Below are 27,720 nucleotides of genomic sequence, written 5' to 3'. Positions count from 1 at the left end.
TCGCCGTGTAGGAACTAAAGTGGAGCTATCTCCGGAACCAAAAGTGTTCCATTTTTGTTCCCTGATTGGTTACAATTAATAACCGGACCAAACAGTTTAGCAGCCATGCATTACGTTTTTAGTTATGTTTAGTAGCTAGCTAGCTTGGTTCTTAACAACTCACTGAAATAGCACACTTCATTTGTAAGAGGCACGACTGATATTTTTTACGAATAGAATAACACTTATATTTAGGCTAGAAACTTGAGGCTGACTTAGCAGAGCCGGATAAATGAATCTAGCTATCTAACGTTAGCTAGCCTAGCAAGCTGTGTTTAGCTATAGCTACGTATCTGTCAAAATGATCATTGAGTGAAGATTATTCATGGACAGATCATACCTCATCAATTTGTGGATAAAATATACATATGTTATATTCTGATATTCAGGAAGGAAGCTATTTAGTACAACATATACAAAAAAATATGCCAGTAGCTAGCTAACGTAGTGAATGTCTTAACGTACATATTCACTATATCATATTCATGTATAGCTATGCAGTCTTTAAATGTCACATGCTAACAACAGGTGTATTTCACAGGTCTTCTACCATAGAGAAATCCTGATTGCCAAGTCATGATTCAGGTAGAGACAGGAGTCTACATCGGGGCAGCATCTGACCTGAAAGATGCCCAGGACCTGACCAATGCTGGCATCACCCACATACTCACAGTGGACTCAGAGCAGCCAGCTTCACCTGATGGGCCATTTAGGATGAAGTATGTCTATTCCCTGGACGAGTCCTCCACAGACCTACTCAGCCACCTTGATGACTGCCTACGCTTCATATCTGATGCTTGCGAGGCATCAAAATCTGTCCTTGTGCATTGGTGCGTGAGGCCTATCAAATCCTGAGTTATTTAATGCATATCATCATAGCCTCACATGCATTTGACATGCAACGCTGTGTTTATGTTTTAGCCACGTAGGGCAAAGTCGGAGTGCGGCGGTGGTGACTGCTTACTTGATGAAATGTCATAAAATGAACTTTGGCGATGCCTATGCCAAACTCCAGCAACTTAAACCTGATGTAAAGTAAGCAAAAAAAGATGTGATTTTATTATAACATTCAACTGCAGGGTCTGAATTGTTCATGTTTATTAAGGACACTTTGTTATTTAAAGAAAGTACTGTTATCTTTGTCAACTATGTCCATTGTAAAATGTATTTAATTCATGTTTAGGATGAATGAGGGGTTTGTGGACCAGTTAGCACTATATGAGTCATTGGGTTGTGAAGTAGATGTCACCAGCCCCCAGTACAAGCAGTACAGACTCCAGAAACTCACAGAGAAATACCCAGGTATGTCCTGCTGTTTTCCTCACCTCTTCATCCTTTCTGTTATTTACATTTAGCAGATGCACATTTTTCACCTAGTTGGCTCGGGGAATCAAACCAGCACCTATTTGGTTACTGCCCAACATTCTTAACTGTTAGGCTACTAACCTGCCACCTTTTTTTTCTTTCTTCCTGTTTCAGGACCGCTGTAGTTTATTTCACTGTACCAGGGGACATTACTCTGTTTAACCTAATTGAAACATTCATCCATATGAATTGAATTGCTGCCAGCTCTGTTTTGTAGAGATCCTCTTAAGACCGTTGTTTATCCTTGACGCAGAGCTTCGGAATGTCCCAAAGGAGTTGTTTGCAGTGGACCCTTACCTAAGCACCTGTTCTGAGGTGGTATACAGGTGTAAGAAATGTCGGTAAGGGAACTGAATGAGTGAATAAATGAAGAATACACACACCCTACGGTTTCAGATGCGGAACAGAGACTGAAGTGAGAGTGAAAAATAAAGGCTGTCAGCAAGCAACACAAATGTTCTTCATGTTCGCCCTCGTTACCCCCTTCTGTCTTCCCCTTTAGACGGACACTGTTCCGCGCCTCCAGTATCCTCGGTCACACTATTGGCAATGGACCGACTGCTTTTGCCTATAAGAAGATGAGTAAACTACCGATTGGGGACCAGACCCAATGTACTTCCTACTTCACTGAGCCTGTCCAGTGGATGGAACAGGCCTTGTTAGGGGTGATGGATGGACAGGTAAAAATGACAATTCGCTTTCAGATGGAAAGTCGTACTTAGTTAATGCTGGCATAGAATATTCAGACATTTTTCTTCAGTTTAAGTCAGTTTTAGTCACATTGTTCAGTGTAAAATGAGAATGCATATAACAGACTTACTGAAGCGGCTTTACTATATTTAGCAGATCAATTAATAAACAGAATTCACACTGAATGATAGGTTTGTGGGTATGAAAACCTACAAACGAGACTCCTCGACCACATTTGAGAATAATTAACTTAGCATTTACTTGTTATATTCAGTGTCTTCTAAATATATTTTAAAAACAACTTGTATTTGTCTTGTTTTTTATAGATCTTGTGCCCAAAGTGTAGCTCCAAGTTGGGCTCATTCAGCTGGTGTGGGGAGCAGTGTTCCTGTGGTCGATGGGTGACTCCAGCCTTCCAGATGCATAAAAACAGAGTGGATGAAATCAAACACATCAGTATAGCCACACTCAAATCATGAAAATGTCAAAATGATTCATATCTGTAATAAATTTCTCAGAATAGCTGTGTCCATCTTTCCCTGTCTGCCATTGACGGTTCATAGATATTTTAGGTTACCGAGACTATTTCTCCTACTTGCATATTAATTGAATGAGTAGCCCGAGGGCAATTCCAAAGTAACTGACACTGAGACTCAGATTTGTCACTTTAAAATGTATGTCAAACAAAAACCAATGACTGCAAAGTTAAACAAATCATAGAACTCTGTGCACGTAGACTTTTAACAATTTCCACCGAACATTTTACATAAACATATTTACTTGAAAAACAGTTCAGATGCAGAGTTTGGTACCAGAAGGACGGTTTGTGTCATCATTCTGGTACTGAACTTTGCATCTTTGACTAATTGTATTTTTGTAAGATTTTCTGTGGAAATTGTTGAAAGTAGTCCTTGTGAGTGGAGTTGTATGGTTTATTTAACCACGCAATCATTGTTTTTTGTTCAACATTTAAAGTGACATCTGAGTCTGTCACTGTGGAATTGCCCCTAACGAGATGGTATTTATTTTTCTATATTACATGCAACTGAAGCAGATTGCACAAACTGTTGATGAGTGTTTGTTTTTTTTCATTGCTCGTAACTTGTTTTGGACATAATGTTGCTGCTACCGTCTCCTATGACCGAAAAGAGCTTCTCAAATCAGCACAGTTTGCTCACCTCAAACTGGATGTTTTTCTTCAATGAGATGGACGCAAGGGCTATACTGCTGACACCCGGCCCCGTGTTTCGCTGGAGAAGGAAACAGAGATTTCGAGGAAAAAGATCAGGGTGCCTTGTGAGGTTATTAGTGATGGGCATTCCGGCTCTTTTCAGTGAGCCGGCTCACCAAAAAGAGCCGGCTCTTTTGGTTCCCAAACAGCTCTTTAAAAAGATATGTTTTGTAGTTTTTCAAGTCAAAGAGTTTGCGATAGTTTGACTATGATTGGTGTTAAAACAATTCTAATTAAATTAAATCATACTCTACCTTAACCACAATTTATTTCAAATGCATTGGTCTGTTATGAAAAAGAATGCTATTAAACATTTGTATTTAAAGTATAACCATTCAAAACTAATACAATCTGAACAGCATAATAGAATATTGCACCATAACAAAGAAAAATAAATAATTTGCAAAACTGCAGCATCCCACTTAAAACATTAAACTGGTCCCTCTTTTCTCTCTCTTTGTTGCCATGTTATAACCAGCAGCACACAGCAATGCTGACCATATTTTGCTTTTATGAGAGATTTGCGTTCAGAAATGCAAGCTACCTCACTTTCGAGGGGCTGATGCGGTTTCTTCTCAGTAATTATTTTTCCCGTTTTCGAGAAGACCCTCTCAGAGGGAACGGATGTGGCCACTATGCAGAGTCTCCCTGTCATGACTTTAGTAAGCTGTGGGTAGACAGAGGCCTTGTTCTTCACCAGCTCAGAGGATCTGCAGATCTTGGAGGGGCTCCTCCAAATAGGATCGGACCTCCGTTATGGCATCTGCTGAGGGATTCCTTTGTGCTGCATCCTCAGTTGCTCTCTCGTCAAACAGCATCCAAAAGCAGACGTTTGTGGCACTACTGCTGGCTGCTGGGGCTGTCCCTCCCTGCTTCTGAGGTTATTCTTTGAAGAGCCTCACCATCTCTCTGGCATCATTGAAGGCTAACTTCTTAAACATGGGGTCAAGTTCAGCGGTTTCTGATAGCACATATTCCATTCTGTGGAACGTTCTGTCCATTGATGAACATGGGGTGTCCATCAACTCTCTGGCGGCTGGCTGTGATTCACTGCAGACCCTGACACAGGAGTATCATTTTCGAGGCTGTCACATAGCTGAAAAAAGAGAAAAGTAACATTCTACATTCTCATCTACTGCTCATATACATATATAATACTGGATTAAATAATGATGTAGTAATAACTGCTTACTGTACCTCTCTCTACTGATCTCCACAGTGACCTGCTCAAAGGGTTCCAGGACTCTGCACACCTCCTCCATCACCTCCCATTATTCCTCTTGGGTCAGAGCATCAACAGGTGCATTGACAATGGCTAGGGTAGAGATAATGGCATCCTTGGACTGAAGAAACCGCTTCAACAAAATGTTTAATTCCACCTTGTATTGCAGTCTTGTTTAGGCCTCAGCTCAGGCATCCCCATCTGGCGTTGTGTAGACTTTAGTTTTTCAGCACCTACTGTGCTTGTGTGGAAGTATTCCACAGCTGCTTTCACTTTGTCCACGGTGGGCTTCATCACCTTCAGAGCATCTCTTACAATCAGGTTGATTGTGTGGGCTAAGACATGGACGATGGGTCCATTTGAACATTTTCATGGCTTTGGTTATGTTAGCTGCATTGCCGCTAACATAACAGACCACTTTTCCATCTACTTGCCATTCTCTGGCCACTCTCAACAGTTCCTCTGCCAAGTTCTCTGAGGTGTGTCTGTCGCTGAACTCAAAGCAGTCTAGAAGACAGCTAGACATAAAAAAAATCTTAAATGAAGTGACATGTAATCGACATGTAAGCGGTTACCCTTGATGACTAGCAGTCACTGCTGGACATCAAGGGAAACCACTTCTTACTTGTCGGCACCAGTGACTCAATCTATAAAAAAAAGTGGTCAGATGAAGTTTATGCTAAACAGGACTGTTTTACTAGCATAGGCTGGAATATATTCCGGGATTCTTCCGATGGCATTGAGGAGTACACCATATCAGTCACTGGCTTTATCAATAAGTGCATCGAGGATGTCGTCCACACAGTGACTGTACGTACATAATCCAACCAGAAGCCATGGATTACAGGCAACATTCACACTGAGGTAAAGCGTAGAGCTGCCGATTTCAAGGAGCGGAACTCTAACCCGGAAGCTTATAAGAAATATCGCTATGACAAACCATCAAACAGGCAAAGCGTCAATACAGGACTAAGATCAAATCGTACCACACTGGCTCCGACGCTCGTCGGATGTGGCAGGGCTTGCAAACTATTACAGACTACAAAGGGAAGCACAGCCGAGAGCTGCCCAGTGACACAAGCCTACCAGACGAGCTAAATAACTTCTATGCTCGCTTTGAGTTAAGTAACACTGAAACATGCAAAAGAGCACCAACTGTTCCGGATGACTGTGTGATCACGCTCTCCACAGCCGATGTGAGTATGACCTTCAAACAGGTCAACATTCACAAGGCCGCTGGGCCAGACAAATTACCTGGACGTGTACTCCGAGCATGCGCTGACCAACTAGCAAGTGTCATCAATGACTTTCTCAACCTCTCCCTGTCTGAGTCCGTAATACCAACATGTTTCAAGCAGACCACCATAGTCCCTGTGCCCAAGAACACTAAGGTAACCTGCCTAAATGACTACCGACCCGTAGCACTCACGTCTGTAGCCATGAAATGCTTTGAAAGGCTGGTCATGTCTCACATCAACACCATTTTCACAGAAACCCTAGACCCACTCCAATTTGCATACCGCACCAACAGATCCACAGATGATGCAATCTTTATTGCACTGCCGTTTCACACCTGGACAAAAGGAACACCTATGTGAGAATGCTATTCATTGACTACAGCTCAGAATTCAACACCATAGTGCCCTCAAAGCTCATCACCGAGCTAAGGACCCTGGGACTAATCACCTCCCTCTGCAGCTGGATCCTAGACTTCCTCACGGGCCGCCCCCAGGTGGTAAGGGTAGGTAACAACACATCCGCCACGCTGATCCACATCACGGGGCCCCTCAGGGGGGCGTGCTCAGTCCCCTCCTGCACTCCCTGTTAACTCATTACTGCACGGCCAGGCACAACTCCAACACCATCATTACATTTTCTGATGACACAACAGTGGTAGGCCTGATCACCGACAACAATGAGACAGGCTATAGGGAGGAGGTCAGAGACAGAGGACAGAGGTCAGAGACAGAGGACAACAACCTCTCCCTCAACGTGATCAAGACAAAGGAGATGATTGTGGACTACAGGAAAAAGAGGACCGAGCACGCCCCCATTCTCATCGATGGGGCTGTAGTGGAGAGGGTTGAGAGCTTCAAGTTCCTTGGCGTCCACATCACCAAGAAACTAACATGGTCCAAGCACACCAAGACAGTCGTGAAGAGGGCACGACAAACCTATTCCCCCTCAGGAGACTGAGAAGATTTGTCATGGGTCCTCAGATCCTCAAATGATTTTACAGCTGTATCATCGAGAGCGTCTTGACGGGTTGCATCACTGCCTGGTATAGCAACTGCTTGGCCTCCGACCGTCAAAGACTCCAGCCACCCTAGTCATAGACTGTTCTCTCTGCTACTGCACCTATGTGACAAATAACATTTGATTTGATTTGAAATAAGTATTTCTCTTTCAGAATACCTTTCTCTATATTTCTGTCTGTCTGTCTTACCAGTATTTCTGCTGCTTACATTATTAATTGGAATGATTATTATTAGCCCCCCCCCCCCATATCATAATGCATTTTGAAGAAGCAGATCTCCAGACATGCACTGTAGATGTTTGCCTTAGTGTGCGGCTACTAGTTCAAATAACCTTTATCACTTGCAGGCGAGACCGGCTGTGAACTGTCATGTTTTGTAAATGTCCCATCGCGGGTTCCGTACTAATAGCAGGACGTCTATTTATTTATTTCATGGTATTTATAGTGGAGATGTTGACGGCAAACTAGGAAATGTGAACACTTTGTTGTGACTCTTTTGACAATTTCTAACATTAGAAATGGCAGAGTTACGTTTGGATGTAGACAGTCATCTACAATATGGGCTATTTGACAGCGATTTAGCCGATATTTGCATTGATCATGATGGCGAATGGGGTAAGTGCGATTCTTATTATATAATAATAGCTGTGTTGTAAACACAACGTGCAACTTCATTGACTGTCTGGATATAATGAATATATTCTACGTTATTGAATGTAACATACGTTTTAATGCTCAGGCGCAGCAGTACTTGTTTTGACTGAGTGTCAATAAGCAACTTTCCCCCTTACTGTATTTTTTTATGTATTGAAGCTACTTTGGAAACTCACTGTCTCTTACAACATTTTTACAGGCGTAATGTATTAGAATAGAGACGTTGGATTCTTTCACTGATCTGTTCCCGCTTGCAACATTGTTACAGACATCAACCTGTTTAAAGAACTTGAAAACCTAAGTGATGCAGAAGAACTGCTTCAAGAATTTGAGTTCACACCACCTAATGAAACAACACTGCAACAAGAGGTATTGCACCACATTACCCCCCTATTTAATGCTATGTGTTATTATCATACTAGGCTACATCTAAAATAGTTGGTAATAGTAGCTGCCTAACTTACAGTCAGTCTTAGTGACTGAAAGTGACAGCTAACAGACTGCATGTTTCTCAGGTGAATGACATTAATCTGTTACAATGGAGATCCTTCGCCAGTGGAGATACTGATGGTTGCTGCACAGGTAAAAATCACCAGGATTGCATCACTTTCAGTTGAACTATAACAGCCAAGCCAAGGCAAAGTAGGCTGAGTGTAGCCAACCGTCAGAAACACTACTAGAACCCTGTGTCTTCCTGGTAATAGATTCAAATCTCATACAGGAAACACACACCCACACGGTAAAGGGGATTTTCCGGTGAATAGAAAGGAGAGCATTCGTTGATAATATAAATAAAACAATCTATCCGGTTTATAGTAAGATTTCATGGTGAACACATCCAGAGCCGAAGCAAAGAAAATGTCTCTGAGAAGGCCCTTATATATGTCTCTGAGAAGGCCCTTATATATGTCTCTGAGAAGGCCCTTATATATGTCTCTGAGAAGGCCCTTATATATGTCTCTGAGAAGGCCCTTATATATTAATCAAACTGCACCAAATGTCTCTGAGAAGGCCCTTATATATTAATCAAACTGCACCAAATGTCTCTGAGAAGGCCCTTATATATTAATCAAACTGCACCAAATGTCTCTGAGAAGGCCCTTATATATTAATCAAACTGCACCAAATGTCTCTGAGAAGGCCCTTATATATTAATCAAACTGCACCAAATGTCTCTGAGAAGGCCCTTATATATTAATCAAACTGCACCAAATGTCTCTGAGAAGGCCCTTATATATTAATCAAACTGCACCAAATGTCTCTGAGAAGGCCCTTATATATTAATCAAACTGCACCAAATGTCTCTGAGAAGGCCCTTATATATTAATCAAACTGCACCAAATGTCTCTGAGAAGGTCCTTATATATTAATCAAACTGCACCAAATGTCTCTGAGAAGGCCCTTATATATTAATCAAACTGCACCAAATGTCTCCGAGAAGGCCCTTATATATTAATCAAACTGCACCAAATGTTCTGTAAACACCAGCCTGAGAGGCTTGTAGGAAGTCACAATATAGGCTGCTACAGAATCACACAGTGTCACATATGCAGGTAACTGCCTAAATAAATGAAACACCTGAGTAAATGAGGGATACAAAGTATATTGAAGGAAGGTGTGGTTCCTGAGGTAATTAAGCAGTTAACATCCCATCATGCATAAAAATGCCCAGTTGCCCATTATTTTGGCTACAAAACTAGAAGTAGAGATCTCAGTGACTTTGAAAGATGTGTCTCAAAGGAGCATAGGGGGTTTAAAGTGTGTGTGTGTGTGTGTGTGTGTGTGTGTGTGTGTGTGTGTGTGTGTGTGTGTGTGTGTGTGTGTGTGTGTGTGTGTGTGTGTGTGTGTGTGTGTGTGTGTGTGTGTGTGTGTGTGTGTGTGTGAGTGCGTGCGTGTGTGCGTGCGTGTGTGTGTGTGCGTGTGTGTGTGTGTGTGTGGCGCAATCGCCAGATCTCAACCCAACTGAACACTTATGGAGATTCTGGAGTGGCACCTGAGACAGCATTTTCCACCACCAACAACAAAACACCATATTATGGGATTTCTCACCAAAGAATGGTGTCACATCCCTCCAGTAGAGTTCCAGACACTTGTAGAATCTAGGCAAAGGCGCATTGAAGCTGTTCTGGTGGCTCGTGGAGACCCAACGCCCTATTAAGACACTTTATGTTACCTGTATATTATGAGTGTGTCCTCAAATCCAGTCTGGCATCAAACTTTAACCATAACATTCAACACTGGCAGACATTTAATATTGGCAGACATTTAATATTGGCAGACATTTAATACTGGCAGACATTTAATACTGGCAGACAATTAATACTGGCAGACATTTAATACTAGCAGACATTTAATATTGGCAGACATTTAATATTGGCAGACATTTAATACTAGCAGACATTTAATACTGGCAGACATTTAATACTGGCAGACATTTAATATTGGCAGACATTTAATACTAGCAGACATTTAATACTGGCAGACATTTAATACTGGCAGACATTTAAGATTGGCAGACATTTAATACTGGCAGACATTTAATATTGGCAGTTAAACAGGAACATCAGTACTTGCAACAGATAATTATAGAAAACTACTTAAATAAATATGATACTTAGACATAAAGTCACAGTTAACCCTGTGTTGTTCACTGAGAAGTATCCGGTACCACATATCAACAACCTTTTCGTGGGTTTAGCTGGGGTCAAAAGTTCAGGACATTGACCTCTGCCAAGCCTATTTGCAGATGCATGTGGATGAAAGTCAATGGAGCTGCTGACCGCTGTGACACATAGTTGGCTCTCCAGGTTCTGTTGTCTACCGTTTGGAATCCCAAATGCACCAGCACTGTTCCAGAGGACGATAGATCAGATCTTGAGTGGGATTCGTTCACTTGCTGCAAGCAGAATGCAAAGGCGGGCTTTGTTGTTGTCAGCACACACCTAGGACATCAAGTACCGCAAGTCTGCACTGCAGAACTGCACTGCAATGCAGAATGCAGATGTACTTTCCAGGATACCACAACCTGTGGTCAAGCCAGAGTCACACCAAGTGGACATATTCTACTTCAGACAAGTGGAAAACACACCAGTCACAACACAAGTGCGGAGAAACACCAGAAGTTACCCGGTGTTACCTGAAGTGATGGACAAGTTGCAGGAGTTGCTACGGAACTGAAACCTTACCTTTCCAGGACAACTGAGCTGTCAGTACAGTCCGGTTGTCTGCTGTGACGGAGGAGAGTTATCATTCCACCATCGCTGTGGAAACCAGTGTTCTATCAGCTACACTCAGGTCATTGTGGTTTGCATGAATGAAATCACACAAGCTACTTCTGGTGGCCTGCATTGGATGGAAGCATTGAGGTGAAAGCGAAAATATGTTCCTCACGTCAGAAGGTTCACAAGGTACCTTAACTTGCACCTCTTCATCTGTGGGATTGGCCGGAGGAGGCGTGGCAATGCATACACATAGAATTCGCAGGTTCATTCGAAGACTATGCTTCTTGTGGACGTGGATGCTCATAGCAAGTGGCCAGAGGTTGCCATCATGAGATTTTTTATTTTTTATTATATTTATTACTTTCTCCCCAATTTCATGATATACGGTCTTGTCCCATCGCTGCAACTCCCGTACAGACTCAGGAAAGGCGAATCTCGAGAGCCATGTGTCCTCCACTGCTTCTTGACACACTACTCGCTTAACCCGGAAGCCAGCCGCACCAATGCGTGGTGCACAGTACAACTGGCGACCAAAGTCAGCGTGCATGCACCCGGGTTGCCACAAGGAGTCGCTAGAGGGGGATGGGACAAGGAAATCCTGGCCGGCCCAACTCTTCCCTAACAATTGTGAGCCGCCTCGTGTCTCCCGGTCGCGGCCGGCTGCTACATAGCCTGGGATCGAAACCGGGTCTGTAGTGATGCCTCTAGCACTGCGATGCAGTATTATATAGATCTACTAGGGCAGAGAAGACAATCGAGAAGCTTGGAGAAGTGTTTAGACGGTTCGGATCGTCACCCCAACTCGTTAGCGACAACGGACCGCAGCTCCTGTCCCAAGAAAGTGCCACGTTCCCGCAGGTGAATGGCGAACTCATCAGGTCCGCACCGTAACATCCATCAACTAATGGGCTGGCGGAGAGATTCATATAGACCATGAAACATGCCTTAAAAGTGTCTGAAGGTCAAGGGACACTGCACCAATGGTTGAACAGCATCCTGCTATCCTACAGGAACACATTGCACGCAAGTCTTCGCCTGCATCAGTTAATGTTGAGTAATGCAACACCGACAGAACCACCAGTCAATAAAGAGTGGTCCAGAACTCTGACTCCGTGACACTCTGACCCAGTAGTCGCCGCCTAGGGGCTCACAGTCATCTTCTCAGGAATGTTTTTCATAATGGGAACAATTTAAGTAGGAGGGGAGGAGATGTGGCGTATTGGGGTTGTGCCGCAGAGCATCATGGGGGTTGTGTGTTAAGATCTGCACGTTGTAGATACATGGTTGGACTGATTCCTGTCTCCCGTCTCATCGTTATTGAATTGTTATAAAGATGTGGTTATGAAACCCACAAGACATAACAGTTATGTACTGTTTCCCTTCCCCAAGGAAATGCGTTTGTCTGCAGCTACCCGCACATACTGTACCATTTTGTTTATATGATATCTGACTAACATAATAAATTGGGGTCTCCGGTCGCTAATTCGTCCATGATTACTACAAGTTTAGATACCTGGCTGGATTAATTTAGCAATCTAAAAAATGTTAGCTGATATGGGCTATTTGAGTGACTGTCAGTGACTGACATAACAGCAGAAAAATGTACAACCAACAGTTTTTTGTGTGTGTGTGGGGCCCATCCCTGCCCTACAAAAGGGCCCATCCCTGCCCTAGTCAGTAGACATTAGGTGGCTGTCTTGGGCGTGGGATTGCTGCACCTGTGAGGCCCCCAGACTGTGTTGTAAGGTCAATCACACAGGACGTGAAAGAGGATCGGCAATGTGATGCCCCTGCTTGTCAATTGAATTGAGTTCTAATTGTTTCGTTGGCAGATGTAGGAGTGCCTGGGTCCTCCCTATCATCTGGATCTGCGGTTAGTGATTCCTCCTCACTGTCACCACTATCCCTGAAAGTAAGATTCCAATTCGCTCAACACTCTCCCCCTATGTGTAAATAGTAGGCTAAGTACTGACTACTCTCACTAACTTCTGTCTTGTCCCTGCCGATGCGTACCAGCAGGAAGATGATGTGTCTATGCAGCCTTTACCGACTATGTTGTCTCCTGAAAAGAAAATACACAAGCGAGTCAGCCCATCTCCCAGAGGTGAAACGTCTCTTTGATGTACATGTCACAATATGGTGGATATCTTCCAAAAAAGAATTGAAAGTGTCTGTTTAGTTGTATCATAGTTCACCCCTGTATTAACCAGGGGGCTCCCGAGTGGCGCAGTGGTCTAAGGCACTGCATCTCAGTGCAAGAGGCGACACTACAGTCCCTGGTTCAAATCCAGGCTGAATCACATCTGGCTGTGATTGGGAGTCCCATAGGGCGGCGCACAATTGGCCCAGCGTCGTCCGGGTTTGGCCGGGGTAGGCTGTCATTGTAAATAAAAATGTGTTTTTAACTGACTTGCCTAGTTAAATAACGGTTTAAGAAAAATATATAGAAAAACACTCTTACTTATTCTCTTACTCTTTTCCCACCAGCCAAGCGACCCACCCACCCAAACCAGAGGGTGTCCATTCAGCCCAAACTTCCCCCCTCTGTCCTCCTCACCCAACCCTTGGCCCCTCTTCTCAAAACCAGGACCATTGTCATCCAGCCCGTTGGCCTGCAGACTGTGGTCTCAGTGATCAAGGATCCACCGCACGTGACTGTGCATTCTACTGTACCCCCTACTGGTGAGAGTCTGAACTTTCATACTTGAACTTTACTCTTGTGTTATCTTACAATGAAATAGTATTTTGTATGTCTACTATTATTTGGAGGGGTTTGAAAAGTGTTCTGCACAGTTTTGTTGTGACGAATGCCCCTTTATATTGGTGGGTCTTATTCACTGAAGTAATTCAGGTTATATGGCTTCCTCAGGGGGGGTACTATGTTAGTCACATGCAATATCTCACACCCCACTGGCCCGATTTTGACAACTTGGGTGAATGATGCGTCTTGCTATAGTAATCATCTGGAATTCCAAACTTTGAACAAGCATATCTCTTACCCCGTTTGAGCTACCGTCATGTAATTTTGCACATAAATGCATTTTTTTCATGACAGAAAGGTTCCCCATAAGGACCTATAAACTCTGCCGCAAGTTAGATTTTGAATCATTTGTAGGGGTTGACGGGTTTACTGTTGCCTTGTTACAGTACATAATGGTATTTGTAAGGTTATGAAGAAGCTAAAACAACATTCTGTGAACAAAATGAAAAATAGAATGTGTATTTGTAACTCCTGTGACTGTACCTTTTGTTATTGACCACAAGGTGTCCTCAAAACAGTGGCTGCTGTGCAAAGAAAGCTACTGGCTTCTCCTCAAATGTAACCTAAAGTAGCAGCAACATAAACGCCTGAAACTAGATCCCCTACATACAAGAACAAAAAAAACATTGGGGGAGGTTATCTTCTGCACTGTTCAACCAATCCAGTAAATGTAGAGGAGGAGTTAAGATGGAGTTTTGCCTTTTTAACATCCAAAAGCGGAAGTTATGTCACAGGCTCTCTTTCTATTTCCTCTGAATTCGGAACATCCGGTTGTTAGGGACTCAGCCAAGACTACCTCAAATGTAACACAATGTCCACTGTATGACCAGTGCATACCATGCAGGATCCTCGAGGACAGACTCTAAAAACCACTGTAGAAATATTGTTGTTTTAAAACGTATACTTCATGAACGTCAGCACAGAGCACACTCATATCAACTACACCCGTCATAACCTCTCATTTATATACCAATGATCAAACAGACACAGTACATCCATCTGAGGCTGCGTTTACACAGGCAACCCAATTCTGATATTTTTTCAACTAATTGGTCTTTTGACCAATCAGATCTGCTCTTTTGTCTATAATTCCCTCTGAGTTCTCTCTGAGGCAGCAGGGTCATGGCCCATTAGTAGCCAGACTAAAAGCCTTTAACCTCAGTAGGATCTTAGGTCTACTTGTATTATTACAGTATAATTAGCATGGGAGTGTTTTCCTCTGTAGGCCCCTAATACACTCTATTAGACTTCAGTAGGCCCAGGGCTTTGAAGGTGACTGTGGCAGGGCTTTGAAGGTGACTGTGGCAGGGCTTTGAAGGTGACTGTGGCAGGGCTTTGAAGGTGACTGTGGCAGGGCTTTGAAGGTGACTGTGGCAGGGCTTTGAAGGTGACCGTGGCAGGGCTTTGAAGGTGACCGTGGCAGGGCTTTGAAGGTGACCGTGGCAGGGCTTTGAAGGTGACTGTGGCAGGGCTTTGAAGGTGACTGTGGCAGGGCTTTGAAGGTGACTGTGGCAGGGCTTTGAAGGTGACTGTGGCAGGGCTTTGAAGGTGACTGTGGCAGGGCTTTGAAGGTGACTGTGGCAGGGCTTTGAAGGTGACTGTGGCAGGGCTTTGAAGGTGACTGTGGCAGGGCTTTGAAGGTGACTGTGGCAGGGCTTTGAAGGTGACCGTGGCAGGGCTTTGAAGGTGACCGTGGCAGGGCTTTGAAGGTGACCGTGGCAGGGCTTTGAAGGTGACTGTGGCAGGGCTTTGAAGGTGACTGTGGCAGGGCTTTGAAGGTGACTGTGGCAGGGCTTTGAAGGTGACTGTGGCAGGGCTTTGAAGGTGACTGTGGCAGGGCTTTGAAGGTGACTGTGGCAGGGCTTTGAAGGTGACTGTGGCAGGGCTTTGAAGGTGACTGTGGCAGGGCTTTGAAGGTGACTGTGGCAGGGCTTTGAAGGTGACTGTGGCAGGGCTTTGAAGGTGACTGTGGCAGGGCTTTGAAGGTGACCGGGACAGGGCTTTGAAGGGGACCGGGACGGGGCTTTGAAGGGGACCGTGACAGGGCTTTGAAGGGGACCGTGACAGGGTTTTGAAGGGGACCGTGACAGGGCTTTGAAGGGGACCGTGACAGGGTTTTGAAGGGGACCGTGAGAGGGCTTTATATGTTTGATAATGGATCCTTGGAGGACTGCTGAAGGTGTCTGAGGGAGGGACAGGCTCTCAGCACTAAACAAGAGTCTGACTCTGGGCAGGGAGTGGGATGGATCTGATTATGGGGGGTCAGTATCCCATACAGGTGACCTGACATCCTTAGTGATCGCGGATGAGAAAACAAGACTACAGTCTGGATTAGAAAGAAAACCAATTTTATCTGAACCCAGGATTGATCAGTGAGATGAACATTGTGAAGAGCTATTGTACATGTTCCTCAGCTCTAAGGATGCTGGCTACTCTGACTGTTCAGTCAGTTATGTTACAGTGATGTACACTGACCACTATTCAATTAGTTTTGTTACAGTGATGTACGCTGAGTGAAGGACACCCCAGAGGGACATAGGATGATCTCAGACCTGGATGTGCTTTAGCCAACACTTCTGACTCTGTTATGCCTCATGAGTTATTCAGAGATGACTAACATCCAGGTTTAGGACAAGGCTAAAACAGACAGAAGGGTTGACCTCTTTCTTAACTGTATCTGGTCTTTGTCAGCAGCAGTTCCCACGATGCATCTCCAGCCGAGACTGTTGATTGGACCCCAGATCGCTTCCCCAGCCCCTCCCCTTCTCGCTGTCACCAACCAGGTGTTCACCATGCCAATTGTACCCCATCATGTTACCATGGAGACCACTGCTGTTTCTGGCCCCACCCATCCCATGGCAATGACCTATCACAACACAGCTGTGGACACTGAGGTATGTTTGAAATGCATCTGACCTCCGTACAGCATGTCTGCTTTCCCTCTTGACCTTTTTGGAGAAGAGCCTTCAGCATTGTGTTCTGTTTTATTCAATGATTTATTCCCTCAGATTAAAGGCACACAGTGCGGAAACATCTAGCCTAAAGTAACATCTTACCCCAGTCTTCTTAGGTGCTCAATCTCACAAAAATAGAGGACATGCTGGGGTCTGCCCAGTGTCCATCCAGACATCTGGAGAGAGGTGGGAGGAGTGGAGGTGGTTGGTAGTTAGGAGGGCAAGGCCACTTTAAAACCAATAGGCCCTGAGGGTGGTCAGACAGACAGATATTGAGCACCTGGCTTTTTACTGTGGTAACACTTACCTGGGGGAGTATGTCTCACGGATGGAACATTTAGGGGGTAGAGGGTGGGGTCGGTCCTTATGTGTTTGCTAAGTTAAATATTTATAAGAGTTATGTTTTGCAGCTGATAATATGTGTTGAGAAGAGACAAGTTATTGTTATAACAAAACGCTGCCTGGATCTTTAATTTGAAGACCATTGTTCCCTTCGGTCTCAACATACAGTGCCTTGCAAAAGTATTCACTCCCTTGGCATTTTTCTATTTTGTTGCATTACAACCTTTAATTTAAATGGATTTTTATTTGGATTTCATATAATGGACATACACAAAATAGTCCAAATTGATTAAGTGAAATTTTAAAAATAAGTTGTTTAAAAAAAATAAACAAAAAATAAATACGGAAAGTGGTATGTGCATATGTTTTCACCCCATTTGCTATGAAGCCCCTAAATAAGATCTGGTGCAAACAATTACCTTCAGAAGTTACATAATTAGTTAAAAAGTCCACCTGTGTGCAATCTAAGTGTCACATGATCTGTCACATGATCTCAGTATATATACACCTGTTCTGAAAGGCCCAAGAGTCTGCAACACCACTAAGCAAGGGGCACCACCAAACAAGCGGCACTATGAAGACCAAAGAGCTCTCCAAACAGGTCAGTGATAAAGTTGTGGAGAAGTACAGATCAGGGTTGAGTTATAACAAAAATATCAGAAACTTTGAACATCCCACTAAATCCATTATTAAAAAATGGAAAGAATATGGCACCACAACAAACCAGCCAAGAGAGGGCCGCCCACCAAAACTCACAGACCAGGCAAGGAGGTGCATTAAACAGAGAGGCAACAAAGAGACCAAAGATAACCCTGAAGGAACTGCAAAGCTCCACGGAGGAGATTAGAGTATCTGTCCATAGGACCACTTTAAGCTGTACACTCCACAGAGCTGGGCTTTACGGAAGAATGGTCAGAAAAACATAAGCAAATGCGTTTGGTGTTCACCAAAAGGCATGTGGGAGACTCCCCAAACATATGGAAGAAGGTACTCTGGTCAGATAAGACAAAGGTTAGCTTTTTGGCCATCAAGGAAAATGCTATGTCTGGTGCAAACACAACACCTCTCATCACCACGAGAACAGCAGATAGCCTAGTGGTGAAAGCATTGGACTAGTAACCGAAAGGTGAGCCCCGAGCTGACAAGGTAAACATCTGTCGTCCTGCCTCTGAACAAGGCAATTAACCCACTGTTCCAAAGCCGTCATTGAAAATAAGGATTTGTTCTTAACTGACTTGCCTAGTTAAATAAAGGTAAAAAAAACGCCACAGTGAAGCATGTTAGTGGCAGCATCATGTTATGGGGATGTTTTTCATCATCCGGGACTGGGAAACTGGTCAGAATTGAAAGAAAGATGGTGCTAAATCATCTGAAATTCTTAAGGGAAACCTGTTTCAGTCTTCTAGAGATTTGAGACTGGGACATAGCATCCTGCTAAAGCAACACTCGAGTGGTTTAAAGGGAAACATGTAATGTCTTGGAATTGCCTAGTCAAAGCACAGACCTCAATCCAATTGTGAATTTGTGGTATGACTTAAAGATTGCTGTACACAGCAGAACCCATCCAACTTGAAGGAGCTGGAGCAGTTTTTCCTTGAAGAATGGCCAAAAATCCCATTGGCTGGATGTGCCAAGCTTATAGAGACAAATCCCAAGAGGCTTGCAGCTGTAATTGTTGCAAAAAGTGTCTCTACAAAGCATTGACTTTGGGGGGAGGTGGATAGTTATGCACGCTCAAGTCTTCAGTTTTTTTAGTCTTATTTCTTGTTTGTTTCACAATAAAATATATTTTGCATCCTCAAAGTGGTACACATGTTGTGAAAATCAACTGACACAAACCCCCTAAAATCCATTTTAATTCCAGGTTGTAAGGCAACAAAATAAGAAAAATGCCAAGGGGTGTGAATACTTTCGCAAGCCACCGTAGACTTGATCTGAAGCCATACTTGTGATTTTGCTATTCATTGTAAATGTTGGTAGTCCTTTGTTGCAAAACTGTATTTATGATCATATGTTACCCATTCATTCTTTTGACATGTTCTATTTATATCTGTAAATCAGCCAATGACATCAAGGCACACCTAGCCATAACTACAGACACCTGTGTGTCCTTCCAAACTATATAAACTAGTGACCCGCAGTGTTAGTCATTATAGCCTGATGAAGACAGCTTGGCTGTCATTATAACCTGATGAAGACAGCTTGGCTGTCATTATAACCTGATGAAGACACCTTGGCTGTCATTATAGCCATGATGAAGACACCTTGGCTGTCATTATAGCCTGATGAAGACACCTTGGCTGTCATTATAGCCTGATGAAGACACCTTGGCTGTCATTATAGCCTGATGAAGACACCTTGGCTGTCATTATAACCTGATGAAGACACCTTGGCTGTCATTATAGCCTGATGAAGACACCTTGGCTGTCATTATAACCTGATGAAGACACCTTGGCTGTCATTATAGCCTGATGAAGACACCTTGGCTGTCATTATAGCCTGATGAAGACACCTTGGCTGTCATTATAGCCTGATGAAGACACCTTGGCTGTCATTATAGCCTGATGAAGACACCTTGGCTGTCATTATAGCCTGATGAAGACACCTTGGCTGTCATTATAGCCTGATGAAGACACCTTGGCTGTCATCATAGCCTGATGAATACAGCTTGGCTGTCATTATAGCCATGATGAAGACACCTTGGCTGTCATCATAGCCTGATGAATACAGCTTGGCTGTCATTATAGCCATGATGAAGACACCTTGGCTGTCATTATAGCCTGATGAAGACACCTTGGCTGTCATTATAGCCTGATGAAGACACCTTGGCTGTCATTATAGCCTGATGAAGACAGCTTGGCTGTCATTATAGCCTGAGGAAGACAGCTTGGCTGTCATTATAGCTTGAGGAAGACAGCTTAGCTGTCCACACGTTGGTATCAAATGATTGCATCTGAGCTCCTAGAGTGTGAGGCTCTCCTTTTCTTTTTCGAGGAGAGAAGAGAAACATCTAGAACATTGTTTTTTCGTAACGCAAAACATGTAGCTGTCTCGTTACACAACTGGGATATTTCAGTGTGTTCTTGAAGTGGTCCCTAAAGTGGACATATATTTTGATTTGGCCTGTTGGCATGTAGAGTAAATGTTAGTATTACTGTGGACACCTTGCGCTGGTAGGCATTGTATCATACATTTTAAAAGACCCAACTTCTAGGTAAACCTAGCATGAGAGTAAACAATACCTGGCTAAAGTAACCCATGTTTGGATTATTCAAGCAACCCAACTGGCTGGGTCAAAATAACCCAGCATGTTCTGTTCACTATTTAACCTGTGCTGGGTTAGAGTTTAGGAAATCCCTCTGAGTCTACTTAACCATTCCAACACTTGGTACAAATAGTATTTAAAATAATTGTAAATACTTTAAATGGGTTTGATTGAGCTTGTTGTGCAATGGGACCAATAGAACAGATACAAAACTGCAAATCCCACCCATCTGGCTGTCATGCCCTGACTTTAGAGATCCTAATTTATTCTCTGTTTGGTTAGGTCAGGGTGTGACTCGGGTGGGAAAATCTATATTTTCTATTTCTTTGTTGTTTTGCAGAGTGTGGTTCCCAATCATAGGCAGCTATCTTTCGTTGTCTCTGATTGGGGATCATTATTTAAGTTGTGATTTTATAACAGTTAATCACTGTTTAGGACCATATGTAGCACTGTGTTACGTGCAATACTATTATTGGACTTTTCTCAAATTGAAGAGAGTGGAGTGGATAAGCCAACATTAGAAGAATAAAAAAAGATATTATCTTATTGTTTTGAGGCAGAGGTTTCTCCAATAAAATCTCTTTAATTAATGCTACGCTATTTGGGTTTTACTGTGGTAGAGCTTGGCAAAAATATTTGACACAATTAGCCCTAGTAATAAATGTAGAGTTGTGTTGGCTCAGTCAGTTTGTTAACGGCTTGTAATCAGTTCTAGAAGTTTAATACTTTTTCAAACTTTGCTGGAAAAATATTGTGGTCCTTCTGTAGCTCAGTTGGTAGAGCATGGCGCTTGTAACGCCAGGGTAGTGGGTTCAATTCCCGGGACCACCCATACGTAGAATGTATGCACACATGACTGTAAGTCGCTTTGGATAAAAGCGTCTGCTAAATGGCATATTATTTATTTTTATTATAATATGAAATTGAAATATTGATATGGTAGCCCAACAGAGACATAAAACAGTCAACGAAGAAAACATAATTTCATAATTATTTCCTACTTTCTCAATATGACGGTGCTATTTTCAGGCTGCATCATGACCTTGGCTGAACTCTTAGACAACCTCAGAAAATGTTATTACTCTAGTCTCTAATTGCAGTGAAAGTGTTTTTTCCCGCCTCGATATCTAAGAGCTATACACTATTAAAAACAAATGGTTCTATATAGTGCCAAATAAGGGTTCTTTGGCTCGTAACGATAATCCTTTTTTCGATGGTTCTATAAAGAACCATGCTCATACGGTTCTAAATGGAACCTTTGTGGTGCTATTAAGAACCCTTTCCTAAGGTTCTATAAATTACTATTTAAAAAAAGGTTCTATATAGCATCAAAAAGGGTTTGAATGGCTCTTTATAGAACATTTATTGAGAATTTAATCAATGTCAAAGGTTCTACAAGGAACCTTTTGAAGAACCATACAGGGTTATTTTTTTTGTTGGTCAGATATATTATATGGTTAAGTGTGCTAACTCTCTCTACACAGCTCTCAATTGACAAGATACCATCACTGGCCATAAGTAAGTAACCTTGCGAGGTGCGAGCAGGAATGAGTCCTGTTTCTGTACCGTGAGACAGCTTGATGTAGACCACCTGAACAGGACGCTAGTCTATCGCAGGGCCGTACCCCAATGTTGAGAGCTAAGCATAGTACCAGGTCTCATTTTTACAGTCTTTGGTATGACTCAGCTGAGGATTAAACTCCTAACCTTCTAATCTCAGGGCAGACATTCTAACCATAAGGCCACTGTGGTTAGAATGTGATGGCATAACACAACAGATTAGATCAACTGGAATGGCAATCTCACTCACAGAGTTGTGAGCAAACCACCCCCCAAAATATTCTGTTTGATTCCAGACCTTCTTTGAGTCTCTGTGTTAGAAGCATTAGCCGTCTCCAAAGCTTCATTACTGTGTGATGGCAAGAATTTAGTGCTGGGAAGTTTCTTTGAAAGATAAGCATTTTGCTGTGTCATGTGGCTTGTCACCTTTCTAGAAGACAGGGATGGCTTGTGTGTGGGTGTGCCTGTGTGTGCATCCGCATATGTGAGGAAGTTGTTTGTTTATGATAACGGACCAACGATCAGGCCAGGGATCCTTGTCCAGTCCCAGGGGACTGATGTCTGGCTGGTAATGAATTATGTTTGACCTTTAACCCCCGTGGGAACCTTAGCAGGGCATAGTGTCTGAAAGGACTTTCAAAAGACCCAATCTGTCTGTTCCCAAGGGCGGAGGAGGCCCATAGGATGATGGGTGATTTATCTTTCTGTCAAACCAAAGAGGTGGTCCTTCTGTAGCTCAGTTGGTAGAGCATGGCGCTTGTAACGCCAGGGTAGTGGGTTCGATCCCCGGGACCACCCATACGTAGAATGTATGCACACATGACTGTAAGTTGCTTTGGATAAAAGCGTCTGCTAAATGGCATATATTATATTATTATATTAGGAGATAAAACAATCATGGACATCACTGGTAAAACATGACAGTGGCTTCTGGCTTTGCCTCGTACCTAATAACACCCCTTAGCACTGATATATTCACAGCATTTCGCTACACTCGCATTAACATCTGCTAACCATGTGTATGTGACAAATCAAATTTGATTTGATTTGAGCCTATCATAGACTTTCACAGCCTTTTTCTGTTACTTATCCTATCACACATGACCGCATGGCATAGTTTTAGAGCCATTCAGTAATCTGTTTTAGCCTTGTAAATACCAGACTGATTACCCCTGCTTGCCAGATTAGGCAGCTTGCGATGCTAAATATATGTAGTACCAATGTAGTTTTACCACTCTCAATTCCGGTGGACTCTTACCGATCATTTGTTGTAGACTGATAACAGCTACTGAACAGTGATTATGTTGAACTCCATTATGCAGTCTGACTGTATGTCAAGCAGGTTGACGTTAAGGATCATGTGTCTTGTCCTGGAGGAAGAATTGAGCGATTTTTATTTGATTTATTTTTTATTTATTTATTATTATTTTTTTTATTTCCCTATAGATACAGTTGAAGTCGGAAGTTTACATACACTTAGGTTGGAGTCATTAAAACTTGTTTTTCAATCACTCCACAAATTTGTTGTTAACAAACTATAGTTTTGGCAAGTCGGTTAGGACATCTACTTTATGCATGACACAAGTAATTTTTCCAACAATTGTTTACAGACAGATTGTTTCCCTTTATAATTCACTGTATCACAATTCCAGTGGGTCAGAAGTTTACATACACTAAGTTGACTGTGCCTTTACACAGCTTGGAAAATTCCAGAAAATTATGTCATGGCTTTAGAAGCTTCTGATAGGCTAATTGACATAATTTGAGTCAATTGAAGGTGAAGTCTGGACCATCCTTGGGAGCAATTTCCAAATGCCTGAAGGTTCCACATTCATCTGTACAAACAATAGTACTCAAGTATAAACACCATGGGACGACACAGCCGTCACACGGCTCAGGAAGGAGAAACATTCAGTCTCCTAGAGCTGAACGTACTTTGGTGCTAAAAGTGCAAATCAATCCCAGAACAACATCAAAGGACCAAAAATGGAGCTGTTTGGCAATAATGACCATTGTTATGTTTGGAGGAAAAAGTTGGAGGCTTGCAAGCCGATGGAACACCATCCCAACCGTGAAGCACGGGGGTGGCAGCATCATGTACTTCATAAAATGCACTTCATAAAATAGATGTAATCATGAGGAAGAGTAAAGTATGTGGATATATTGAAGCAACATCTCAAGACATCAGTCGGGAAGCTTGGTCGCAAATGGGTCTTCCAAATGGACAATGACCCAAAGCATACTTCCAAAGATGTGGCAAAATGGCTTAAGGACAACATCACAAAGCACTGACCTCAATCCCATAGAAAATTTGTGGGCAGAACTGATTCACCCAACTTTTGTGGGAAGCTTGTGGAAGGCTATCCAAAATGTTTGACCCAAGTCAAAGGTTCTCCCATCTCCACAGAGGAGCTCTGTCAGAGTGACCATCGAGTTCTTTTGTCATCTCACTGACCAAGGCCTTTCTCCCGATCACTCAGTTTGGATGGGCGGCCAGCTCTAGGAAGAGTCTTAGTGGTTCCAAACTTCTTCCAATTAAGAATGATGGAGGCCACTGTGTTCTTGGGGACCTTCAATGCTGCAGAAATGTTTTAGTACCCTTCCCCAGATCTGTGCCTTGACCCAATCCTGTCCTTGAGCTCTACGGACAATCCTTTGACCTCGTAGCTTGGTTTTTGCTCTGACATGCACTGTCAACTGTGGGACCTTATATAGACAGGTGTGTGTGCCTTTTCCAAATCATGTCCAATCAGTTGAATTTACCACAAGTGGACTCCAATCATGCTTGAGATGTTTCTACAACTTGATCAATGGAAACAGGATTCACCTGACCTTAATTTTGAGTCTCATAGCAAAGGTTCTGAACACTTATGTAAATAAGGTATTTCTGTTTTTTTTATTTGTAATATATATATATATTTTTTTTACTATGTCATTATGGGGTATTGTGTGTAGATTGATGAAAAAAAAACAAGCTGTAACTGAACAAAATGTGGAAAAATTCAAGGGGTCTGAATACTTTCCGAATGTACAGTAAGTCAGGGTACAGTATGATGACTTGATCGCTCAATTCAATCAAACTCGCATCTCAGTATTTACTGTATGTAGTATCAAATTTTATTTATATAGCCCTTCTTACATCAGCTGATATCTCAAAGTGCTGTACAGAAACCCAGTCTAAAACCCCAAACAGCAAGCAATGCAGGTGTAGAAGCACGGTGGCTAGGAAACTCCCTAGAAAGGCCAAAACCTAGGAAGAAACCTAGAGGAACCAGGCTATGAGGGGTGGCCATTCCTCCTCTGGCTGTTCCGGGTGGAGATTATAACAGAACATTGCCAAGAAGTTCAAGTTCAAATATTCATAAATGACCAGCATGGTTAAATAATAATAATCACAGTAGTTGTTGAGGGTGCAATAAGTCAGCACCTCAGGAGTAAATGTCAGTTGGCTTTTCATAGCCGATGATTCAGAGTATCTTTACCGCTACTGCTGTCTCTAGAGAGTTAAACAGCAGGTCTGGGACAGGTAGCACGTCCGGTGAACAGGTCAGGGTTCCATAGCCGCAGGCAGAACAGTTGAAACTGGAGCAGCAGCACAGCCAGGTGGACTGGGGACAGCAAGGAGTCATCATGTGAGGTAGTCCTGAGGCATGGTCCTAGGGCTCAGGTCCTCCAAGAGAGAGAGAGAATTAGAGAGAGCATACTTAAATTCACACAGGACACCGGATAAGACAGAAGTACTCCAGATATAACAGACCCTAGCCCCCCGACACAAACTACTGCAGCATAAATACTGGAGGCTGAGGGGTCAGTAGCATTTTCCTGTGATCAAATAAAATCCCTGAATGGTTTTGGGTACTGTTAAAACCTATTCTTTAGGACTACCAGGTAGACATCCCTCTCAGGTGCTGTAGATGCCAATTCTCAGATTAAGATGTGTGCGTGCATGCGTTTGTAAACAAAGGCACTGTATAAACATTGCAACGGCAAGTTCTCCACCGTAAAACTATAATTTCATGGTTCTGCAATCCTTATGTTATCTCACTGCACAAAAACTGCTGACTTTTCCACCCCACCGCCCACTCAGAGTGCAACATCAACAAACCTGCAGTCAACAGCTGAAATCTACATCACTAGAGAGTAGAGACTCATATGCCGATTCATATAGCTTCATATCAAACTCATTTTCAGCCTTTTATTCAGGCTCCCCGTACTCCCAGTTTACACCAGAGCCAGTGAAGTGCCAGATTGCTGACTCTGTCTGTTTGTTCTGTTGACTATACAGTGGTTGCTTAATGGCAGGGTTGACTTTCCCCTTGCAGGACGTGTATCCCCCACTCCCCCAGCATTGGGTAACCAGACATGCTCTTTTTGATTTCTCAGGACCTGGCAGCCCCCCCCCCGAATCGAATCTGTTTCTACAGAGCCTAAATTAAACAGTGTAGTCTGAATTTGCATAGCTCCAAAAGCCACACTATCAGATAGGTTATAGAGCAGAAAGCAGTGAAAGAGCTGGAGCAGTAGACTTTAGCGGGGTTCTCCTGTGGTCTCAGTGGTAGAAATACTAGTCTCAGAGGGCATTGGAGGACAACAGAATGTATGTTAGTCAACTGCTACTGCTAGGCAGTGTTATGAATGTTCAATGTCTAGTTTTGATATACATTTGGTTGAGTTGTGAACTAACGTGAATAAATTTTTTTTTTTAGGTGAATTTAGGTTAAAAGTTTGGTCAAAAAAAGACTAAATGCCCTTACGTTGATTCAACATCATCACATTGATTTTTTGGGGGTTGAACAGACGTGGACACAACATTGATTCAACCAGTTTTTGCCCAGTAGGTGGAGACTTAGTCTAGATATAGAATAAATCTCTATATATGGGTCTGGATTGACATAATCAAATGCTGTCTGCTTTATACAAATGAGCTGGAACTGATGCTGTTTTAAATGTGCATTGTTACTCATAAAGTCGTTTATTTTATCACCTAAAACATTGCAAGAACATTCCTCTTTTGGTAATTTAGTTCACTCTGATAATGCCCTCCCTCCCTCTCTCTTTCATTCCCTCCCTCCATGTATGGCTATCATTAAATAATCCCACCACTAATCCAGCTCTCAGTCCACTCAGAGATGGAAAAAGGCAGTGCGTGTGTGCGTGTGTGTGTGTGTGTGTGCGTGTGTGCGTGTGTGTGTGTGTGTGTGTGTGTGTGTGTGTGTGTGTGTGTGTGTGTGTGTGTGTGTGTGTGTGTGTGTGTGTGTGTGTGTGAAGTCTGTTCTGCAGAAACATGCTGGAGTCATTATCAGCTTGTAATTGATTCTGCGTCAGTTTTTCCATCTTTTTCAGCAGCTGCACCTATTGGGTGTGACTGAGGGAGTAAGTGACTAAATATATGTGCTGTTAGACAAACAAGTATCTAGAGCTGCGTACTGCAGGTGCTCTGTCTGGGCAGACAAGATGGCGACCAAAAGGTGTTACTGCCGGGTATGGCTGACGTCAACAGATTGGTTTTGTAAACTTACAGCCAACATCATCTGCATGCCAAGGCCAATGTACTCATATTATATAATCCTCAAGCTCTCCTGTGTTGTGGACATCCATTTTGAATTGTTAATGTATTCTGAGTAGGAGTAGTCAGCTGATGCGTGGTATTTGCAACACCATAGTTGTATGCGTTTGATTTTCTCATACATCCATGCTGAAATATGTATGAACTTTGAACTTTCCTATAAAAGCATCTCTGTATGACTATGTCAGTCACATTATTTGATCAGTCCCTCCCGTCCCCACCTATCCAGGTGTGTGTGGAGCGGCGGCAGCAAAGGATGGTGAAGAACCGTGAGTCGGCCACGCTGTCTAGGCTGAGGAGGAAGGAGGCGCTGCAGGCCCTGGAGGCCCGTCTCAGGGGGGCGTTGTGTGAGAACCAGAGGCTGCTCGTGGAAAACGGATCCCTCAGAACCCAGCTGGACGGACTGCTCACTGAGGTGAGCCGGGATTGACACACAGGGTCCCTGTGTGAATACTTTCCAAACGTATCCTTACTTCCTCGCTTCCTGAAGCAACGACTGATCTGACATGAATTTATAGGTTTAAGTGAGGGTTCCATTCCACTGCTTTCACATATCACCCACTCATACAGATGTGAGTTCTTAATTTGATCCC

The 27,720-nt window shown here is 43.1% G+C and overlaps 2 protein-coding genes across 10 annotated transcripts in view; both read left to right on the top strand.

Moving 5' to 3' along the window:
- The first annotated feature begins 55 nt into the window (after nucleotides 1–55).
- LOC124040974 (dual specificity protein phosphatase 12-like) lies at nucleotides 56–2,616 on the top strand. Of its 2 annotated transcripts, none has more exons than XM_046358119.1 (7): nucleotides 56–190; nucleotides 581–869; nucleotides 961–1,074; nucleotides 1,223–1,341; nucleotides 1,658–1,745; nucleotides 1,907–2,084; nucleotides 2,421–2,616. In XM_046358119.1, exons 2-7 carry the CDS (start codon nucleotides 616–618, stop codon nucleotides 2,571–2,573), a joined length of 906 nt encoding a protein of 301 aa, XP_046214075.1. In that variant the 5' UTR covers nucleotides 56–190; nucleotides 581–615; the 3' UTR covers nucleotides 2,574–2,616. The 2 variants fall into 2 exon arrangements, with proteins under 2 accessions (XP_046214075.1, XP_046214076.1); XM_046358120.1 differs by having other exon boundaries at nucleotides 57–183.
- A 4,535-nt stretch (nucleotides 2,617–7,151) lies between these two features.
- LOC124041974 (cyclic AMP-dependent transcription factor ATF-6 alpha-like) overlaps nucleotides 7,152–27,720 on the top strand; it is a 51,301-nt gene continuing 30,732 nt past the window's right edge. The window contains exons 1-8 of one of the 8 annotated variants that reach the window (XM_046360198.1): nucleotides 7,152–7,419; nucleotides 7,727–7,827; nucleotides 7,974–8,040; nucleotides 12,512–12,552; nucleotides 12,699–12,783; nucleotides 13,167–13,361; nucleotides 16,132–16,334; nucleotides 27,357–27,542. In XM_046360198.1, the coding sequence (XP_046216154.1) occupies nucleotides 7,323–7,419; nucleotides 7,727–7,827; nucleotides 7,974–8,040; nucleotides 12,512–12,552; nucleotides 12,699–12,783; nucleotides 13,167–13,361; nucleotides 16,132–16,334; nucleotides 27,357–27,542 (975 nt within the window). In that variant the 5' untranslated portion in view covers nucleotides 7,152–7,322. Of the gene's footprint in view, nucleotides 7,420–7,657; nucleotides 7,828–7,973; nucleotides 8,041–12,511; nucleotides 12,592–12,695; nucleotides 12,784–13,166; nucleotides 13,362–16,131; nucleotides 16,335–27,356; nucleotides 27,543–27,720 lie in introns of all 8 variants that reach the window. The other 7 variants (XM_046360196.1, XM_046360193.1, XM_046360197.1 and 4 more) reach the window with 7 other exon arrangements.

This window comes from Oncorhynchus gorbuscha, linkage group LG08, assembly GCF_021184085.1.
Source record: "Oncorhynchus gorbuscha isolate QuinsamMale2020 ecotype Even-year linkage group LG08, OgorEven_v1.0, whole genome shotgun sequence".
NCBI classification, from domain to species: Eukaryota; Metazoa; Chordata; class Actinopteri; order Salmoniformes; family Salmonidae; genus Oncorhynchus; species Oncorhynchus gorbuscha.
Note: the sequence above shows the minus strand (reverse complement) of the source record. Positions and strands in the feature narration are given on the sequence as shown.